The sequence below is a fragment of the Sinohyriopsis cumingii genome, chromosome 4 (assembly GCF_028554795.1).
Source record: "Sinohyriopsis cumingii isolate HCF-2022 chromosome 4, ASM2855479v2, whole genome shotgun sequence".
NCBI lineage: Eukaryota > Metazoa > Mollusca > Bivalvia > Unionida > Unionidae > Sinohyriopsis > Sinohyriopsis cumingii.
In genome coordinates this window covers 47,845,956-47,865,344 of record NC_142964.1, presented here as the reverse complement: position 1 = coordinate 47,865,344, position 19,389 = coordinate 47,845,956, and the positions used below count along the sequence as shown (strand labels likewise).

The 19,389-nt window shown below is 42.0% G+C and overlaps 2 protein-coding genes across 2 annotated transcripts in view; one reads left to right on the top strand and one right to left on the bottom strand.

Moving 5' to 3' along the window:
- The window catches only part of LOC149801114 (uncharacterized), a 226,401-nt gene that overhangs the window by 136,486 nt on the left and 70,526 nt on the right, over positions 1-19,389 (bottom strand). The window lies entirely within an intron of this gene.
- LOC149801115 (uncharacterized) overlaps positions 1-19,389 on the top strand; it is a 31,280-nt gene that overhangs the window by 1,516 nt on the left and 10,375 nt on the right. Inside the window, exon 3 of the mRNA XM_089955142.1 lies at positions 2,045-2,172. Within this exon, the coding sequence (XP_089811268.1) occupies positions 2,045-2,172 (128 nt within the window). The remainder of the gene's footprint in view (positions 1-2,044; positions 2,173-19,389) is intronic.

Below are 19,389 nucleotides of genomic sequence, written 5' to 3'. Positions count from 1 at the left end.
CACATTCTAATCAAGTAATGATAAATAACTTAAGGAGATGTTTCGGTTGCTAAACCTTTAAATTAAAATATTGCATTTAATTTTTTCCAAATATGTTTTTCAATTCATATAAAGTACAAGACAACTAATTAATTTTGGAAGGATCAAGAAAACTAACAAAATACGACGAGATATGGAGTACTTTCAGTCCTCCAAAGGTCAGATTGTAAACAGTGATACTCATCCCATTCTTCACCGTATGCTTGAAGTCGTTAGTCCGTCGGTCGGTTATTAATTTTGTTTCTGCTCAATGACTTAAGTTGTCCAGAATCAACAGTTACCAAACGTTTTAGATGCCTGTCACTTGGAGCAAGGAGAAACATTGTCAGATTGATGGTCAAAAGACTCAGGTCACGGCATGAAGAACAACATGATTTGTGCATAATAATTCGATTTTTATTTTGTTTTACTTGCAACAATTATCAGATCTAGTGGGTGGCTTGAGCATGTTGTGAAGAAGAAACTTTTCGATTTAGGATTAAAATGGCATAGGTCAAGGTCACTGTTATTTAAATAAATGAAAATGGTTTCCACACAGTAACTCGAATACTACTTTATACAAGGCAGGTTTAACCCAATATGCAAACTCGGCGACCGCCTGGAGCGCCATGAATATGGGGGAGCCCAAATCGAAGTACAGTACACTGTTATGCTATGCATTTAGTATCAAGAAACTAGTAGACTAAATAATGAATTTAAAAAACTTGGCGAAGGGAATAATCATCTACATTATGAGGCAAACAAAGGTCAACCATCAAAGTTATTTGTGATAGAAAAGATAAAAACTGTTTCTGCAAAGTAACTTTAGCTTTACATCTCGTTATTGGATGAAACAGTGGGGAAATCTTTAACTTTGGGCATAGAACAAGCCAATCAAAGTTGGTGACAAATGTCATAATCACTATGATTGAAATAAAATGTGGTCAGGTACAGTAGCACTGGTTCTGCATCACAGAATTAAACCATACGTTGTAGATTGCAGACACTTTTGGTGTGGAAAATGGAAATCAGTTTTGGAGTGCAAGGTCAGTTGCCACAGTGACTGGAAGAAGAAAAATATTATCTGTACAATAATTCTCGACCATATGCCACCATCAAGTTATACAGACAACTTACATGTTGGGGAGGCAAAATGTATGTTTATCACAGTTGAAGGTCGCAGGAACTGAAAAAGCAAATATGGATTTTGCATCATATTTTTAATTCTAAACTAGAAACAATGCCAAGAGGTGATATAGCGTTTGTATTTAAAGTACAGAAGACGCCTTGTGATTGTTGGATCAAAAGGTTAACGGCCAAGGTTATTTTCCTTAAAGAATAATACGTTTTGCAGAATTATGTTTTGTTCTTTTGCAAATTCCTTGCTCAAATTTTGAAGATGACCAGCACTTAGGATGATAAAAACACAGATAAAAGGACATTGTCTTGCTCTCTCAGCTATGCTCCCAGGAAACCTCTATTATCGATTTCTTACAAGTAATTGTAAGCAAAATAAACTATCTTACTTATGAAACAAGGCCTCCACAAAGTCCTATGAATTAAATAATTTGGATGAATGTGTCCGTCATATGGTCAGAAGTGAATGCCTGCCGCCAATCATACTTATAAAGTAAATTTATTTAATGCTAGGTTCAGAATTATCAATACATTGATTGGAAGATACATTTATTGCCTTTCAGACACACCAAAACTGTAGTCGTACTCATTTAGCGTGATAAAAGCATGCTACATCGACAACGTGATATATGTGTATCTATTTCATGAGACCTGACATAAAATTAAACTCACAAAAATGTACGTACATTTTTTTGCCTTAAATGTGTGGCAAGATCGTAAATTAAAAAATCAAATTGTCAATTATTGTGGAAATGTATCTTTTAAATACGATTGTTTTCGAAGTGTTTCCCGTTCTGACGACAACAATCAGTATGTTGATGACCAAAATTATGATGCGTGTCCTAAAACTATTTAGAATTTCTCTTTCTTGTATTTATATATTTAACAGGAAGAGAAATGGAAGTGAACCCGTCATTACAGAAGGTGATAGCGGTATATCACATAATTCAAGTCATCGCCATCATCATTTGTGTAGCAGTGTCCATAAACTATCTATTATTTTACATCCTCCTTTCGGTAAGAAAACTACCGTTAATAATAATAGTAATAATAACAATAATAATAATGGTAATTATAATGATAATTATTATTAGTTTTTTAATAACTACTTAAACAACATATTAATAATGACGACAACGACAGACAGTAACAGCAAGAACGATAACTATCCTGCTGCTACTACTAAATAAATATGATACTAGCAGTTACCTCGCTTGGCGCTCCGCATTAAAATGTTAGTGTTAGGTCTGGTCGGCCTTGTGTTAGGATAATGGGAATGTGAGGGACATGATGCTACTTGTTTGCGCATTATGCCCAGTGCTAAACATCACTATAAACTGCCACACTGCAGACATCGTAGCGACATGACTGAAACATTGTTAAATCTACGTTAAAAATCCAAATCACACACACATACACATAACACACATACACATCCACATGCCCACAATCTTCTTCATCGTCTTCATAATCATTACTATTCGCGCCGATATCGAAACCACAATAACCTGACCACAATAATCATTATCATTTTTATACACTAACAAACTCGACATTAACAACTTCTCCCTGCATCACGACCATGCATTACACTACTGTACCTTCTGCTTCACTCGTCTGATATACAAACACTAACAAAAACTCATTCTACTTTTACAGCTACAGTAACCACCACCACCACTACAAAATTTCGCATGCATTCATATGTTTATATTTACACGCAGTTTGAAAATATGGTAATTACAAATATGCACTAATTACAGCGAACGTACAAATTTTGTGAATTAAATGTAAGTAGTGAATGGGGTTAGATTAGCCTCAAGGGGAAATAGCATTAAAAAACACCCTGGGGTAATATAGCCTCAGTGAGAAATTTAACATTACGGAAACCCCTGGGGCAATATAGCCTCAAGGGAAATTAACATGGGAATATATTTTGGGCAAGTTGCACCTGAAGGGAAATTTAACATAGGTAAAAAAAGAAAATCTTGGGTCTGTTGAGCCTCAAGGGAAAATGGAACAGGGTCGGGACCCTATTTTAATAGGGTCTATGGAAATGGAACAGGTGAAAATTGAAACAGGGAGGGGTCTCTATATTTAAAACAAAATAAAATAAAAAAATAAAAAAAATAAAATGGGGTAGGCAATTGAAAGTCAAGGTCTTTTCGAGAGATTGGAGTGGCCCTGAAAAGGGCCTTGGGGTTTCTTCTTCTTCTTCTTCTTCTTCTTCTTCTAACTCCTCCACTTCTTCCACCAAGTTCTCATTTTTTCCATTATTCCTTTCTTCTTCCTCTTTCCTGTTATCCAGTCAGGATGACCCATCGCTCTGAATTTCTGTTGGATCTTCATCCAGTTGTTATTCAATCTTTCAAACTCTAATTTCTTCTTCTTATTCTCTTCTTCCTTTCTCTCTTTGCTCCATTTTTCTTTTATCTTCATCACTTCTACTTTCATTACCTCTCTAATTAGTTCTTCTGCTTTTATCAAATGGTTAAAACCCCACTTTACGTACCACCAGTCAGTCCAATAAAAGCTATTTTCTAGGAAGCTCCTGACTTCTATGACATGATCCAAGGCTTCCTTTAAAGTACCTACTCTCACGTAAGGTGGGTCAATGAATCCTCTGATTCTTTCTACTTCTTCCTCAATCATTCCCCCTATTAGATCTTTTGCTAACCCAAGACTCTTCACATTGTTCAGGCTACCTTCAAATCTTCCTTCCTTATTCAATCTTTCTACTACATAAGTCCGATCCATGATCCAAAAATAGCTATGTCTCAAATCGTTAAATAATTTTGTCACCTCCAACTTCTTTGTTTATTCCTTAGAATGGTGTGAACGACGAACACTGTGGGTTCTTATACGAAAAGCGCGGACGTGAAGGAAAACATCCCCCAAGACCCAAAACTTATATTACCTAGATTATCACTTAAAACGCGCGCACGTGAAGGAAAACATCCCCTACTTTTCTCATTTCATATTATCTACTATCCACATACGCGAACCAGCAATAAACTAACCCAAAATCTACCATCCACACACGCAAAGCATTAAAATCAAATCCCAATAATCTACTATCCACACAAACGTACGTGAGCACTTACAAACACAAACTTTTTTTGGGAGCGCAGAGGCGGAATGAGTGGCTTCAGAATCCCAATCTTCTGTCTCTGGGATTCTGAAATTTCCTTTTTGTGTCTGTGGTACAGCCATTCTTCTCTCCTTTTCCTCCTCTTCTTTTTTTCTTCTCTCCTCTTCTTTCATCCTTCCCTCTTCGACGATGGCCTCCGCGGCCAGTTCATTTAGTATGAGCCTGGCATATTCCAGGTGCACATGAAGTTCCAACAGTTTCGCTAGCCTTCTGCTCATTCTCTAGTGTTGATCAATCAACAAGGGTAGCTAGACTGCCGAGCGATTTTAAATTTATAGTTAAAGCGCGGACGTGAAGGAAAACATCCCCCAAGACCTAAAACGTATATTACCTAGATCATGACCAAACAACGCGTGGACCTAAAAGAAACACTCACTCACATTTTTATACTACCCATCACTATTCTAAAAAATTTTTCATTAAACCAATAATATACTATCCACATACGTAAAGCAGCCAAATCAAACCCAAATCTACTATCCCCACACTTCAAAAAACAACAAAAAAAAAAAATTATCATTATCATCTACTATCCACACAAACGTACGTGAGCGCTTACAATCACACACACACACACACACACACACACACACACACACACACACACTTTTTAACTAACAAAAAAGAATTCATGTGCTTATACACGCACTTCTATTTTTTTGAACTTATTATAGGCAACCGATTGTTATTTCTTTTCTAGAGATTGGGATAGCCCTGAAAAGGGCTGTTTTTTTTTTGTGTACGAAATTGAAGCTAGGGCGATCTTTTATATTTTAAGAATGCGACGTCCTCTGATGATAGACTTTCTGACGATAGGTCTGCTTCTTCGGAAAGAGAAGAACTCTTTGGTGTCGATACGACAATCGACAAAGCCTCTGTCAGTTTCAGGTTGCTGCTGCTGCTGTTGTTGTTGCTGTTGCTGCTCTTTCTGTTGTTTCTGAAGTCTGTACTTCTCTGTCCATTCTTCTTTCTCCCTGTTCATTTCTTCTCTGAAGAGCTCTTCTATCCGGTCTTTAGTGACTTTTAACATTCTCACATTCTCTATCTCTTCTGGCTTCGGTATCAGACTGTGTCTGACCCTATGCAAATTCACGTAGGCTTCGTTTAGCTTAGCTTATCTGGAACACATCTTCGTAGGATGATGACAATGGATGGTTAGACTGGAGGCTACCCCGGCTTTAAAGTCAAAGCGCGGACGTAAAGGAAAACATCCCTCCACGGTTTTCAAGCCGGAACGTTCAATGAGTGTCATGAAAGGATAGTAAGAAGTGAAAGAGCATGAATCAACATTCAGCCAAACAAAAGACAAAGGCATTTTTTTTCAAAACACAACATTTTTTTTTAATTCAAAATCACTTAACACTAACAAACAACTATAACATTTTTAACATTAACCCAACAATTTAACATCAAACATTTTTTTCTAATTACAAACATTGTTTTCAACTAACACATTATTTTGGACAGGGCTGACAACGTTGTGAATGAAATTGTGATTTCCACTGTTGGAAGTCATTAGGCCATTGATGGACAATACGTTTCCTAGCTTGAGACAAAAGATAAGTATAATGGTCATAGAACCATCGATCTACTTTCACATCGTTTCTTGAAGAAGAACGAGGATCAAAATGGGTGACTAAATGTTCTAAGGAATAGCCCAGGCTGCGATGATGCAGAAAATACACACAATATTGTCCACACACCAAGGAATCTGTGCCTTGTAATTTCACATTATTGAATCGGTTGGTCTGAGCATTTCTTCTCATAAAGTCAATGATATCGTCTTCCAAAGGAGGCAATCCATAGGAATCAAAATATTCCACACATCCTTCTTGAGGAAAGTAGACGGCTACCCAGTGGGTTCATGGGAGATGACTGTCGTCCGTGTTGATCACATAAGCTTGATGGTCTTGAGGTTTGCGATGAGGGAGTTCATCTTTAGCACAGACGACAGGATTCCAAGAAGCAGTATACGAATTGTGGTTCAAAAGGTAATAAAGTTCCCAGGTATCCATTTATTTGTGTGTTTTTTTTTTCTTCACAGGTATTGATAAGTGATCAATTCGATCTGACTTTTTGCTTGAAAATGTCTGACAAGTAAAAGGCGTTTAGCTCCGACTTCTTACTCTGGTCAAAGAGAGATTCGATGCGACGGCACTCCAGAGACGTTAATGGAGGAGAAGAATGTTTATCCAAGCCTTACTACCACTCGTTCAACACGAATTCTATCTCGATGAGACCCCAAGCTTTGTCCAGATACTCGTCCAATTTTTCTTCTTGACTCAACATTAGACATTTATCGTGTTGAATTTGACTGGGATGATCGTTGTGACATCCATATCACTCTTCCTTAATCAGTTCTTTCATTTTATCTGCTAGGACTGTAGCAAAACAGGAGACTAAATGGGCTTCTTGTTCTGGCCATCTGGACTTCATCATGATAACTTCTTCGTCTTGGGATTCTTCTTCTTCTTCTTCCACAGTCTCCTCACATTCCATGTCCAAAGTTTCTTCACTTTGTAAAGAGGGATAACAGTCTTCCATGGCTTCTAATAGTCTAGAATGACTTCTCTCAAACTGTTGATTTCTGTGGTATTGTCGAATTCTGCATACAGGATGACGTTCACTGTGCTCTCTGGGGGCAGTGCACTCGCAAACTGAATTTCCACACGAATCTGGCCGGATTTTATAGGGTGGAAATGTCCCTCGTAGCTGCCTTGGTCTGGAGTGAAATCAAAACCCACAAAGCGTAGCCTCCGGCATAATCCTCGTACGTAATACCGTGACTGGTGTTGGTTCCTAACTGTCCGTTAGCTTCGTACAGGGACAAGTACGATCTCAAATAATTCTTCGCAGCACCAAAGTTAGGCTCAAAGGGTCGGGTACACAAGGTCTTGCCATCGCGACTGACTTCAATCTTGGACACATTGTAATGTTGAAACTCAAAAGGATTTTCATGGTAGGCTCCGTTGAAGTCTGAATTCTTCACGATACCAAGGATTAAACGTTTTGGTAACTGTCCTTGGAACAGATGATCTTCGATCATGGATCGCTGTCCAGCAGGAATGGTGAACGTTTTCACTTCCACTCTTCGTATCGGATACTTGGCGGTCGTTCTGCTCAACGTCTGACTGACGTCGTTTCCCACTTTAGGTAACACTTCCACACGACGCACGTAGAGTCTGTCTTCTTCGATTTTGGTTTTGTAAGTGGAACCATCAGCAGCCATCAAATGGAAAGCGACACTGCTGAGATTCAGTCTCAAGCGGATATCCACCCTGTTCAGCAAATACTTTTCTTGTAACCACATGTCTAGATGCAAGCGATCCATTAGTTCTAAACTACGACTTAGATGAATTTTCTTTCGTTGTTCTACAAATCCCGTTGTATTTTGAGCATCCCCAGCAACTGTAATGCTGTTGAACTTAGTCGCTTTGTCAGGTTTCCATACCACGCAAGCATCCAGATGAGTGTTCTTGGCTTCTTTTCCGTACGTCAAGAGATTTTCCAGGTACGCTCGGTAAGGGTAAGTATCCATGCTGCTGCTGACCAGTTTGTTATTCAAGTACAAGTCCACTTCGCTAAACAAGGAATGCAAGAAATTGTTGACGGGAGCTACTACATCATCATTGTCTATGTTAGTGTTGGGTGGTTCGATCATTTTCACTTTCTAATACAGGTAGCTGCCATTCAGATCGATGTAATCTTCGGGCTGTCCTTTGATTTCAAACTCGATGGGAGCGGAATCCGTCAAAGAGGAGACCGGGTGAAATTCCACACATTAGGATTCTTGCATCGTCATCGTGGTGGGTGGCATGGCAAAGAGATCCAGTTCCGACTTGGAACGGGCGCAAGACTCTCGGCGCATCATTTTTTCTGTGTCTCAATACTTTAATAATCGAAAACGTTTAAGTCTCGAACGGTTCTTCTTTTCTTTTTCTTTTTAGCTTTAGAAGTGTGAAGTCTGGTGAAAGGGTGTTTTCTTCGTCGTCTCTTTCTGCCTTGTCCTTGCTGTGGCGTCAAGGAAGTAGGAATGCCTGACTCTGTATCGTGCAGGGCATTTATAGGCGTTTCTCGTCGGTTCAAATTGTCTTTACGCGTTTGCAGCAAGACAGTTTTGCCTGCCCTGAAGAGCAACCCCTCGGTACACTGGATACATGACTTACGAGTCGTGAGAGAACCGTTTTCGAAAATGGAGTTTCACCGTGACTTTTCATTTGGTGAATGGAATATTTTGTCCCAGATCTCCTTTTATAGCAATGTTGACCGTGTCCAAATACGACTTGCTGACAGGCAAATAGTGAGGATGTACAAATTCACGGTGAACGTGGTAAGTGTTTCCACCTTCCTCGTCAGCGTTCGTGGCAGAATCCACTTTGAAAGGAATGACACGCAGTAACGGTACAGAGGTGTGTCCCACCACGTTGTACTCACCACATCGAGTACACAAACATCAAATTCAGTCCTTGGTTCAGTTCTACCGGGGAACAAAATAACTTGGTAAAAGAATCGTTGTCGTAAATGACTGGTAATTCCTTTTTCTTGATCATGGCCATTCTCATGTCCATGTCTCCACCCAACATGTCAAATAATTCAGAACAAAATAAAATGGACACGATTTTACCCCCGTCAAATGTCATCAAGAAGCGACGAGCTGATTTGTGGTATTCCATGGTGACACTTTTTTTGATATTTTCCAAAGCTTTGATAAACACGACATAAACCTGGAGGCTATGGTGCTCACCAAATGTTGACTACTAAAATAATAGCCTGGGGGAATAAACAAGTGATAGGTGGTCCACTTTTGATTTTTTGTACCAGGGGTTTTCTTGTCATATTTGCCATAGGTATCCAAGTACTGTTGCAATTGTTCGTCATGAACTTCCACATCAAAAAAATTTTGATTGGGAAGGACATTGAGGACTTGGGTCGGGTGAATGATTTCTACTAAAGCCAACTCCACAATGGGCTTCGTGATCTAATTGGACGGCGTGAGGTAATTTGGATGTGTAACAGCACAACGTGTTGTTGGGAAACACCTGCATGGAACTGTCACTGGGTAAGGTTAAGTAAAATTGGTTCTGGTGACTCGTAATTCCAGAGTTCTGTGGCTGTCCCAGGGGTTACTGGACGTCAGAGGCGTGTCTCCGCCCAAAATGGGATTGTTGTTGTTGCTGTTGTTGTTGGAGTGGTGACTGACACTGGCACTGGACACAAGGTTCCCGTTGTTCCCGTTCGAAGAGAAGTTCAGGGAGGGATTGGGAAGCAGGTAACCGAAGCAACTGCTTAATAAAATGGCCCACAATTGTTTGTCTCCTTGTTGCAAACTCAAATTGGCAATGGCTGCCCCGATGACACAATTCACCACGAAGATTTGGCAGAAAAAGATGATTTGCGTTTTAGGCACACGTTCTCCACACCACACCCACAAGGGTTGTTTTTGTAAATCTTGCAGAGAAGAACTGGGTGAAGGAGTGGTAGCCATAGTAGCTGCGTCTGTGTGAAAGGGCATGATGGTCACTTCTTTTTATAGTCGATGACTTGCAAAGCGTCGATCCAAGAATCAAAACTGGGTGGATATCCTTTCCAACGTACTTTGACTTCTTTGACACGTCGTTTGCCTACTTTACGGGTTCTGCGTTTGAGAATGCTATCGATGTCGTACACGTCGTCTTCTGTTTTGGTGATACGTTGTAACTCGGGTAAGTAAAACGTTCCTTTGAGCACTTCTCCGTTCATGTCTTCCAATTTATAGACGGCAGGATCACGGCCATGTACTCGTCCAGTGACACGAAACAATTCGGTCGTCCAGTTAGGTAAGTAACCTTTGTCGAAAGTGCGTTTGGTTTTGCCAATGCGTACCCAATCTCCTACGGCCAACACTCCGCTTTTCTTGGGGACAGCCCTCGTCGGGGTCGTACCAAACAGGCGCTCAAACACCAGCACTTTGTTCTGTTCTCTGGAGTCACCTCTTTCGGGGCATGTCCAATGCTTCGATGGTAAGATTGTTTGTACGCTTGCACCAGGTGCGGTAAGATGTCGATGTACTTCAGAGTGTGGTGATGCGTAAAATATTTCCACATGCGTTCTTTCAAAGTGCGTTGAAAACGTTCCACGATGCTGGCTTTGGTTTCAGGATTCTCGGTGGTAAAAAAATGAATGTCACGTTTCTTTAATTCTTTTTGGAAAGCTTGGTTCAGAAATTCGGTGCCTTTGTCCGTTTGCCATCGAAGAGGGTGACGACCGCTTTGTTTCAACACCCGTTGCAGGGCTCGCACTAACTCACTGCTCGATTTGGAAGTCAAGGGTACGACCCAGGCAAATTTGGAAAAGACGTCGATGACACAAAACAAATATTTGTAGCCGCGATTGTAGCTGGCCAAATGAGAGACATCGGCTAAATCGGCTTGCCATTGAAGATCGATGCCTTCCACTTGGGTGCGACTTCTGGAAAACTTGCGTGGAATGGGATTGTGTAAAGTGTAGGTAGCTTGTTCTTGTAACCATCGTTGCACTTGAGGTAAACGGAGACTTTTCAGTCTCGTTTTGGCAGCACGATACAATTTTTGAACTCCTGCGTAATCTGCAGGATGGGAGGGATCGTAGTAAATGCTGGCTAACACTTTTTCCATTTTTTTGTTTCTTTGTTTGTTAATAAGACACCCACTCTTGGAGGATGCTACTCTTTTTCTCTTGGGGTACTTTCTTGGATTGCAATGCTTTGCGTGTGCGACCGGCAATAGGTGTCGAGGAGGAGGATGTCTGAACAGGGGATATCGGTTCTTGTTTCACTTCTGTCTTCACCTTCTTTTTGTCTTGTGATGAAGAAGGGGTGGCCATCATCTTTTTAATCCATCCAATTCTGGAGGTAGGTGGTGTTGTTAACTTGCGTACTTTTTCTGGTGGAGTTTGAAACCCTTCTTCTTCTTCTCCTTTTTCTGTCTTGGTCACTGACAGTGTTGGTGGTACTGGTGATGGTGCTGGACGTTTCATCAAGGTCTTAAAATCTTTCAGAGTGGGAAGAGCTGTTTCGTCTGAGCCTTTCTGGTGAAAGAGTTGCAGTCGTTGCAAGAGTTGATCGTACTTTTGCGATTTTTCTGTTTCGGGCAAATCTTGGCGATTCATCAAGGACTGCAGTTCGTGTTGTAACTGGGACATCTTGCTCAAATTGGGATTGGGAGGTAAATGCGGGGTGCGTTGTTCTTGCCAACGATGGTATTCCATCCATCGTTTGTAAGGCACTAAATCTAGTTTTCGTCCTTCCATGGGATGTCAGGGGTCGATTCTGAGATCTTGGAACTTCAGAGGGCCTTTTTATCTTGCTCCCACCAGTCCTCCCAACATGGTTCCCAAGACTCCTTTTACCAGTGGGCCTAACAAGAGGGGTAAAATTCCTCCACGTTGGAGCAACATCTTCTTCTTTTGACGAATGGGGATTTTCTTTTGAACCATTTGGCGAAGAACGTGACGATGTTTGCCTAAGCATTGTTTCTGGTGTTTGGACAAAGGAATCGTGCCTTTCAAGACGTTCAAACAACATTCGCACACGGTATCGATGACCTCTTTGGAGGCTGTTTGAATGAGTTTTTTTCGTAGGGGTGGAGAAGCTTTGGACAGGACAGATAACATGTCCCCATGTTTGACTAAACGAGGAGGCAGTCTTTTCCTTTTCTTTCCTTAGGGTTGTTTAGAAGAGGGATGTTTTCTGGAGGTTGACATCTTTGAGTCTTCAGCACCAGAAACTCTGATACCCCTACTTGGTCACAGGCCTTTTTTATACTGGAACGCGTCGCCATTGATTGTCTTTACGGCGTATTAACTTGAGGACAGGCATGACACGTCGTGCAGGGGTACGCAACGGACTAAATCGAGCCAGTTCTTGCTTGGACAAATCCAGTAAACTATGTAACATTCCCGATCTTTCTTGGACTTTGATTTTGGGAGAAGGTACTTTGTGAGCAGCAGCCACTGCCACTAAATTGGAGGGTCCTGCCACTGGGGAAGTTCTTTTTGGGGTCATCAACGGAGAAGTTCTTGGTGTGATCAACGTCTCTAAGTACTCTTCAGTTCTTGGTGTCATTAATGGAGAAGTGGATGAACGTGAGGCTGCCGGAGACGCAGTCACCGCCGTTGCAGGTCGTGGTTTGCGAGTGTAAGGTTGCGTCCTGGCCGAAGTGCCTCTCTTGCGACTAGTTTTCTTCTGTGGGCTTTTCTTTTTCTGGGGACTTTTTCTCTGTTTCTTTTTCTGGGGACTTTTCTTTTTCTGGGGTGGTGACTGATAAGAGGAGGGTCCCGCCACTGGAGAAGTTCTAGGAGACACAGGTCTCCTTGGGGACCTGGTCTTGACACCGTGGCTCTTTTTCTTCTTCTTGGAGCTTCGTTTGACTTTTTTCTTGGGGAGAAGTTTGGGAGCATTAGGATCCCATCTTAAGATAGAGCGAATGATGACCCCTCCTAAAGTACCGCTCCGTCCAGATTTCAAAATGATTTGTTTTTTGGTTTGAGTGTCGATGCGGAGATCGGCCAGTTGGGTGAAAGCAACTTTGTTTCGATCAAAAAAGCGTTTGGTTTGATGAGGAATCTGAATGATCCCTTGTAGTAATTGACGTGCTGTCACTGTTAACCATTGTAAGACTTCTTTGAGACTAGCTTCTAAGACACGAGCTCGTATTTGTGGATTTTTTTCTCGACTGATGCCATACAAAGCACGAATCAATTTGACGGGAAGATGCGACTGAAGGGACGTCATGTTCAAACTGTGTGAGACAGATGAAAAATGTCTGAGGTTTTTATAGACTTTTTTTGTTGAGTGAAATTAAGTCGAGGACGGAGATGTGTACAGGACATTCCCTCCGTCTTGGCCCCAGTGGTGAAACAATTGGGTACGAAATCGCAATTAATCGGGGGTGGTGGGTTTCAAATCGACGAGTAAATAGGCGTGTGGAGTTTGAGTGGCATCTTCATACACCTGAGTCAGCCAAGGCGTTCCTAACTGTTTGGCTAAGACTTGCACTTGCGATTTATCTCGAGGGCTTTTAAACAAGACCACGTAATGCGCATTGAGACTGATGGTGCGATAGGCTTTACTTTGTTGAAACAAATTTTTTGTGATGTAAACGAAACTGGCATTACGATGATGCCCTTTGCGCGTAAACCACAGTTTAATTTCTTCTTCGTCTTCTCCTAACATGTCGTCGAAAATGACCAGATGGGTTTGACGGGAGTCAGAGACGATGCCGTCGTCTTCTTTAGGAATGCCTTCCACAAACACGATGGAATCGCCTTGACTTTCTCGCAAGAGACTGTACGCCGATTGCCACTCTTTGTAACACCACACGATGCGTTGAGGTGGTCGATCGATCAAATGATGTTTATGTTCGATCAAACGCTTGACGAATTCGGTTTTGCCTGAACCGCTAGGTTCAGCAATGAGCATGTTAAAGGGATGGCGAAGATACAAAGCCACCCAACTAGCACGATCTAAGTGTTCGTCGATGGCTTTGACAGTGGAGGAAGAGGGAGCAGAGACGGCAAAGGTAGCCATAGTGTTAGGAATGTCACTTGTGACACGAAAACAGACAAGACAAGAGCTTATATACCTTTTTCAGGACACGTTTATTGAATGTTTTAAACATGAACACGAAAGACAAAAATACATAAAAGCCAAAGGCTTAAGTACAACGATAAAAGGCACATGAACACCATCAACATGGAATAAAAACAAGTGTCTGTACAACATGTTTTAGGTAATGTTCTGACCAGTTCTATGGGGGTAAGATCACACAAGTGTCCTCCCAAAAAGGGTCTTTCAGGAATGTCCACGACAGTCCTGTCCTGGGTGATGGGTTCTTCTTCTTCTGGTACGGTCACTAACACAGGTTGAAAAGTAACCTTTTTCCTTGAACAACTCTCGTGCATACTGGGCCACTTCTTGGGTCCAAGCCTCAAAACCCCCTTTTTTTCCAGTCACGGACATCTGTCCAATGGGGGTGTAAGTCACAAGCTACACACACATCTTCATACACGTCTTCGGTAGCTAAAAGTTGACGAATCTTTTTTTCCCGTAGAGGTCGAGAAGTATCCAGATAAAAACGCAAGGCTTTGAGCAAAAGGAGTCTTTCGTGACCATTTAAGACCATTTGGATGGTAAGTACTGTTCGCAAAGAGTCCACAAAGAATCGGCTGGTAAACGAAATCCCAGAAAACAAGTCACTAAGACACACACTATGCGTCGACCCAAATTGAATGGATACGGTTATTGTAATAATTGATGGTAATGATCCACGGTTTGAATATGGTCATTGAGTTCCTTCCACGGAATCTGTTCAATCACATGTGATAAAAACCTTGGCATGACAGCCTGTTTTTATATTCTCTTTTTTTTTTGGATGCAATACACGTACTTTCTACCCAGAGATCTTCGTTCTCCAGTTGGAAATTTAAATGCTCCAAACTGTAACCTACAGTTCAAACTTCGTTTAGAAGTTTCCTCTTCCACTAAGCAGATTCCACGTAATAGACCTTTGTAATCCTTTAACTCGTCTTCCTCAATGCGTTGCACTAGGTGAATCTCGAAGTAACCAAAATTATGAACATGTCGATCATTGGCGACCTCAAAGTGTTGAACAATGTCTTACCACTGAAACAATTTCTGACGAATCAGTTCTCTTATAGCATTCAGGTACCAGTGGTTCAAACACCGGTGACGTAACGGATGCAAACGTTTTTTACGTTTCACTTGTATTTTGACCAGCTCTCGGTAAATCCTTTCTCTCAACTCCACAGGCAAAGCACGAATGTTCTCTTGTAAAGTATCCATAAACAGGTCATACTAAAAAAACTTTTTTTCTCGTAGACAATAAGTGTACTGCCTGGTCAGAGATGGTTTTATTCCAGTAGCAAATCTAAATGGTTTAGTCACTAACTTGCACTTTACAGTTCGTTCAGAAGTTTCCTCTTCCACTAAGGTGACATTCTGTAAAATATGTTGGTATTCCTTTAACTCATCTTCCTCTGAAATTTGTTGCAGTAAGTCTACCTGGTACCAAATAGAATCATCATTTAATGAACCATTTCTTTGAACCAAAAGGTAGTTGATGAAGGTCTGTCCAATGAAACACTTTCAAACGAATCAATCCTTTTATAGCATTCAGGTACCAGTGATTAAACATCTGGTGACGTAACGGATGCAATTGTTCTTTACGTTTCACTTGTATTTTGGCCAGTTCTAGGTAAATGCGTTCTCTCAACTCCACAGGCAAAGCACGAATGTTCTCTTGTAAAGTATCTATGAATAGGTCAGTCCGTACAATTCACAATCTTCTCCTAGAGCAAAAGTAATCCACATAGTGAGTAATTTCTGACCACTGCCATTCAGGGTAACGTCCAAGAATCTCATTGAACTCTTTTGATGTAAACGGTCTAGAGTGATATAATAGAATGAATGCACCCTTGACCCAGAGAAATCTAACACACTGGTTGATTTTTTTCACTTTCCTTTTGTGAATTTCTCGGCATAAAAGTTCTACAATCACCCATTGAGATTTCACTCTGGCAAGTCCCTGCCAAATCTTCTCTTGCTGTTCTTTAGATAATGATTTAATATCGTTTTTGAAATGAAGTTTAAATACTGGTCTCGGTGATGTCCAACATTTGACTCCTAACCAGTTTGGTTTCTTCGTCAACGACATGGTAAGTTACTTCAATGTCTCGGTCCCACTAAGGGTAAGTAATGACAAGTCGGTGACCAACGAGCATGTTCTAGGTAGGCCGAATCTTGTGGTTCCCAGTGGTGAAGTGACACACCGCAACTGAAGCACTTGACTTTATCCCCTTCGCCCAAGTAGAAAGATCCGGCTCTGGCTAATTCTTCGGGGGTTGGTCCTCCCAGATACTTAGACAATTTTCCTTTGAACGATTGAAGGCGATTTTCAAAGTCGCAGTATTCCGACAAACGCACAGGAACGACTATTAGTCTTTCACAGGTTCGTTTCGATGAGGGTTGGATGACATGGACAGGAGTTTGCTCAGGGCTGGATGACATCCGTAGGGGGGTAGACGTGAAGGTGGACATCCACCTTTAAAACGAAACCCAGTAAAGTGTCCAAGAGGACGAGCGGCATCGCTTTCGCATCCCTCAGCTTTGACACGCACAGCATCACTTTCCGTGATAGGGGTAGTGAAAACAAAGTTCCCATGATGCTGTACAGCATCGTTAAGATCACAGCGTACAGCATCGTTCCCATCGCAAGGCTCACAATCGCACTCGTCTGCAAACTCCGTTACGCAATTACAATGGTAACCGCATGGACACTTGCAGTTTCCTTCCGGACATTTTCCGTCGCAATGCATGGGTCCTATCCATCCAATATTAGTCACACTAGAGGAAGATACAACTTTTTTACAATCCCCAAACTGGAACGATGTCTTTTTCAAAAGATTCATCTTGTTCGCTTGGTCTTGATAGTCACAATGAACTATCGATCTTGACCATAGCCCCCTTTTTATACTAGTCGCAATGCAGTCTCAAGCTTGTACATCGTTCCTTTTTTATGTCTTGTTTTGGAAGGTACCGTCTCTAAGGTGCCGTCATAATTGTACCGTAGTGTAATGGGTGGAAAGGCCATAGAAAGGCAAGGGCAGTGCGGAGACCATCGAGTATGTTCCAGAATAGCTGAATCTTTATAGATACATAGATCCATTCGTAACTTCAGGCCACAACTGAAACACTGTACTTCGTATCCCAATCCAGTCTCAGGTCCCAAGTAGACAAATCCTGTTCTAGCTAAAACATGCGAAGTAGGTAATGCTTTCCTATCCGTAGGCCATATTCGAAACGTGTCCAATCGACGGGCACAATCACAATAGTCAGGCAAGAAAACCGGAAAATGGTAGGGTTTGAACTTAGAGTTCTCACTGGATTTCTCACTCGATTCCTGCTGTGGCGAAGTCATCCTTCTGGTGGGTGGCTATCCTCTTACAACCAATGTTTTATACCGACATGTCCATACGGCAATGTAAAGTGGTTGGGAAGCCGCATTCGCTTCTGGTACACGATTTGATAGACTTTTTCCAAGGGTCGACTGACGATGTGGTGAGTGGGTAAACGTACAATTTTGTTGGGTTCATAGGTGGTCACTTTAAAGTGTTCATCTTCTCTAGACTGCAAGGCTTCTTTCAATACGTCAAAGTTCACCACTCGACTGGTACGATAATTCAGAGTCAATCCTTTCACTTTACACTTCGTGTGCACTTCTCCTTGTTTGTCCCGGTATTCGTAGCCGTAATTTTTAGGACCACCACTGACGAAACTTAAAATCTTTTCGTCGGAATGCTCGTCCGTCCAGGCTCCTAAACGGTCTCCTTCGATGTCAGGGTGCTGTTGACTCGGGTGATGGATGTAAATGCAACTGTCCGTGTCAAAGTACAGGACGCGTTCCCCTAACAGTTCTAAAGCTTCGTACAATTTTAAGCGAGCATGAGCTGTCACGTAAGCCGCAATGATGACATTTCCAAAGGGTCGTCTTCTACAAAGTCCAGATCTTCTTCGTAATTGACTAAGATCAAATTCTCGCCAACGACGTCCGCCTGTTTGATGAATTTGGTTTTGTCGTGAATCATCTGGAAGTAACGGAAAGGTTCTGTCAAATAGTCCGTCTTGGGTAAACACGGTCGTTGTGCCATTTTACCCCACAAGCAATTTAACATCACTTTGGCAAACGATCGCATGCCTTCGTTTTTATCGATGTGATCTAAAGTAATGCCTTCTTGTGCCCAGTATTTCTCTTTGAATGTCTTTTGGTCTTCGGGAGTGTGACACCAGGAAGGGTAGCCACTGGCTTCTTTCTTCAGTTTCACAAAGGCATCCACGTAGTCTGCGAGAATGCCTTTCTGAGTGGGGTCACCCTTGTGGTATTGTTCTGTCTTGGGAAAGTGGCAAATTTCGTACACTTCTAACAGTTGGTATCCCATGTCCATAGGTTTGAACAATTCTACGCTGACCCACGTCCCCGTCAAGGCCCGTTCTTCCTGGGTGTGATGACAAGGCTGGTCTTGGTTGCACGTTTCAGCACAAGTACGGCACAAAGGAAACATCAGTTTGCCTTGACAATGGTGAGGTAACACGGGATGGTACAAGTCCGTGGGAGGCAAAACTTTGCACTTGATCAAGCCTTCGTATTGTCGAATGTTTTTCAGGTCGATGTGTTCGGTGGACAATTGCGGGTGTCCTGCAGGAAAGCGACAATATTTGCACACGTAGGGATACAGCGAACACACGTCCAAGTATTTGATTTCTTCTCCTTTCTCTTCGTCGGCTTGGTACAGCAAACAGGTGGCATTGGTCCTTCCTCCGTACAAACTATCCCTCGGGTTCAGTGGGTCCATGAACTGGTAACTTTCCACGAGGCGTTTAAACTCGGGATCGGTTTTCAAACGGTGACCGTATTCGTGTTCCCACATTTCCACCACTTGGTATCCTTGCTGTTCTAACTTTAGGCGTCGCTGACAAGTGTCCTGGTACAAGTCTTCCATGGTTCGTTGTAAAAACTGATTTTTTGTGCCACGGTCAGGGTAGCAGACGGGACATCCGTGAAATAAGCAACCGTTAAACTCGTACACGATCTTGGGGTTTTCTAAGTCCCAGCCATCGACCGAATGCGTTCCGATGGTCTCTTCGCCTCCTCCGTTGCGGGCATGCTGAATCCATTTGTCTTCGTTGTCGCACAAGTAATGAAACCAGCGTAGGGCTTTGACCGAGTAATGACGTTTGACATAGTTGGTCGTTTGAGGACTGATGACAGCCGTGGTGTTTTCAGGAATGAATCGTTGCCGGTACACTAAGGAACACGCTTTGGCAACGGTGCAAGCTTCTTTTAAAGGATCGACCCCTCCGTGTTCCATGAACAGTTCTCGACATTTTCCACAGCAACGCCGTAAAATGTCCCCGTCGGAACGAAAATACTTTAGCATTTCTTCCTGAAAGTCGAAAGGGTCCGAGGCGTGAGCCTGGTACCAAGCGTAGAAATCTTCTCGTTGTTCGGTACGCATGTTGTCAGGGTCGTAATAGTGAGCCTCAGGCAAAT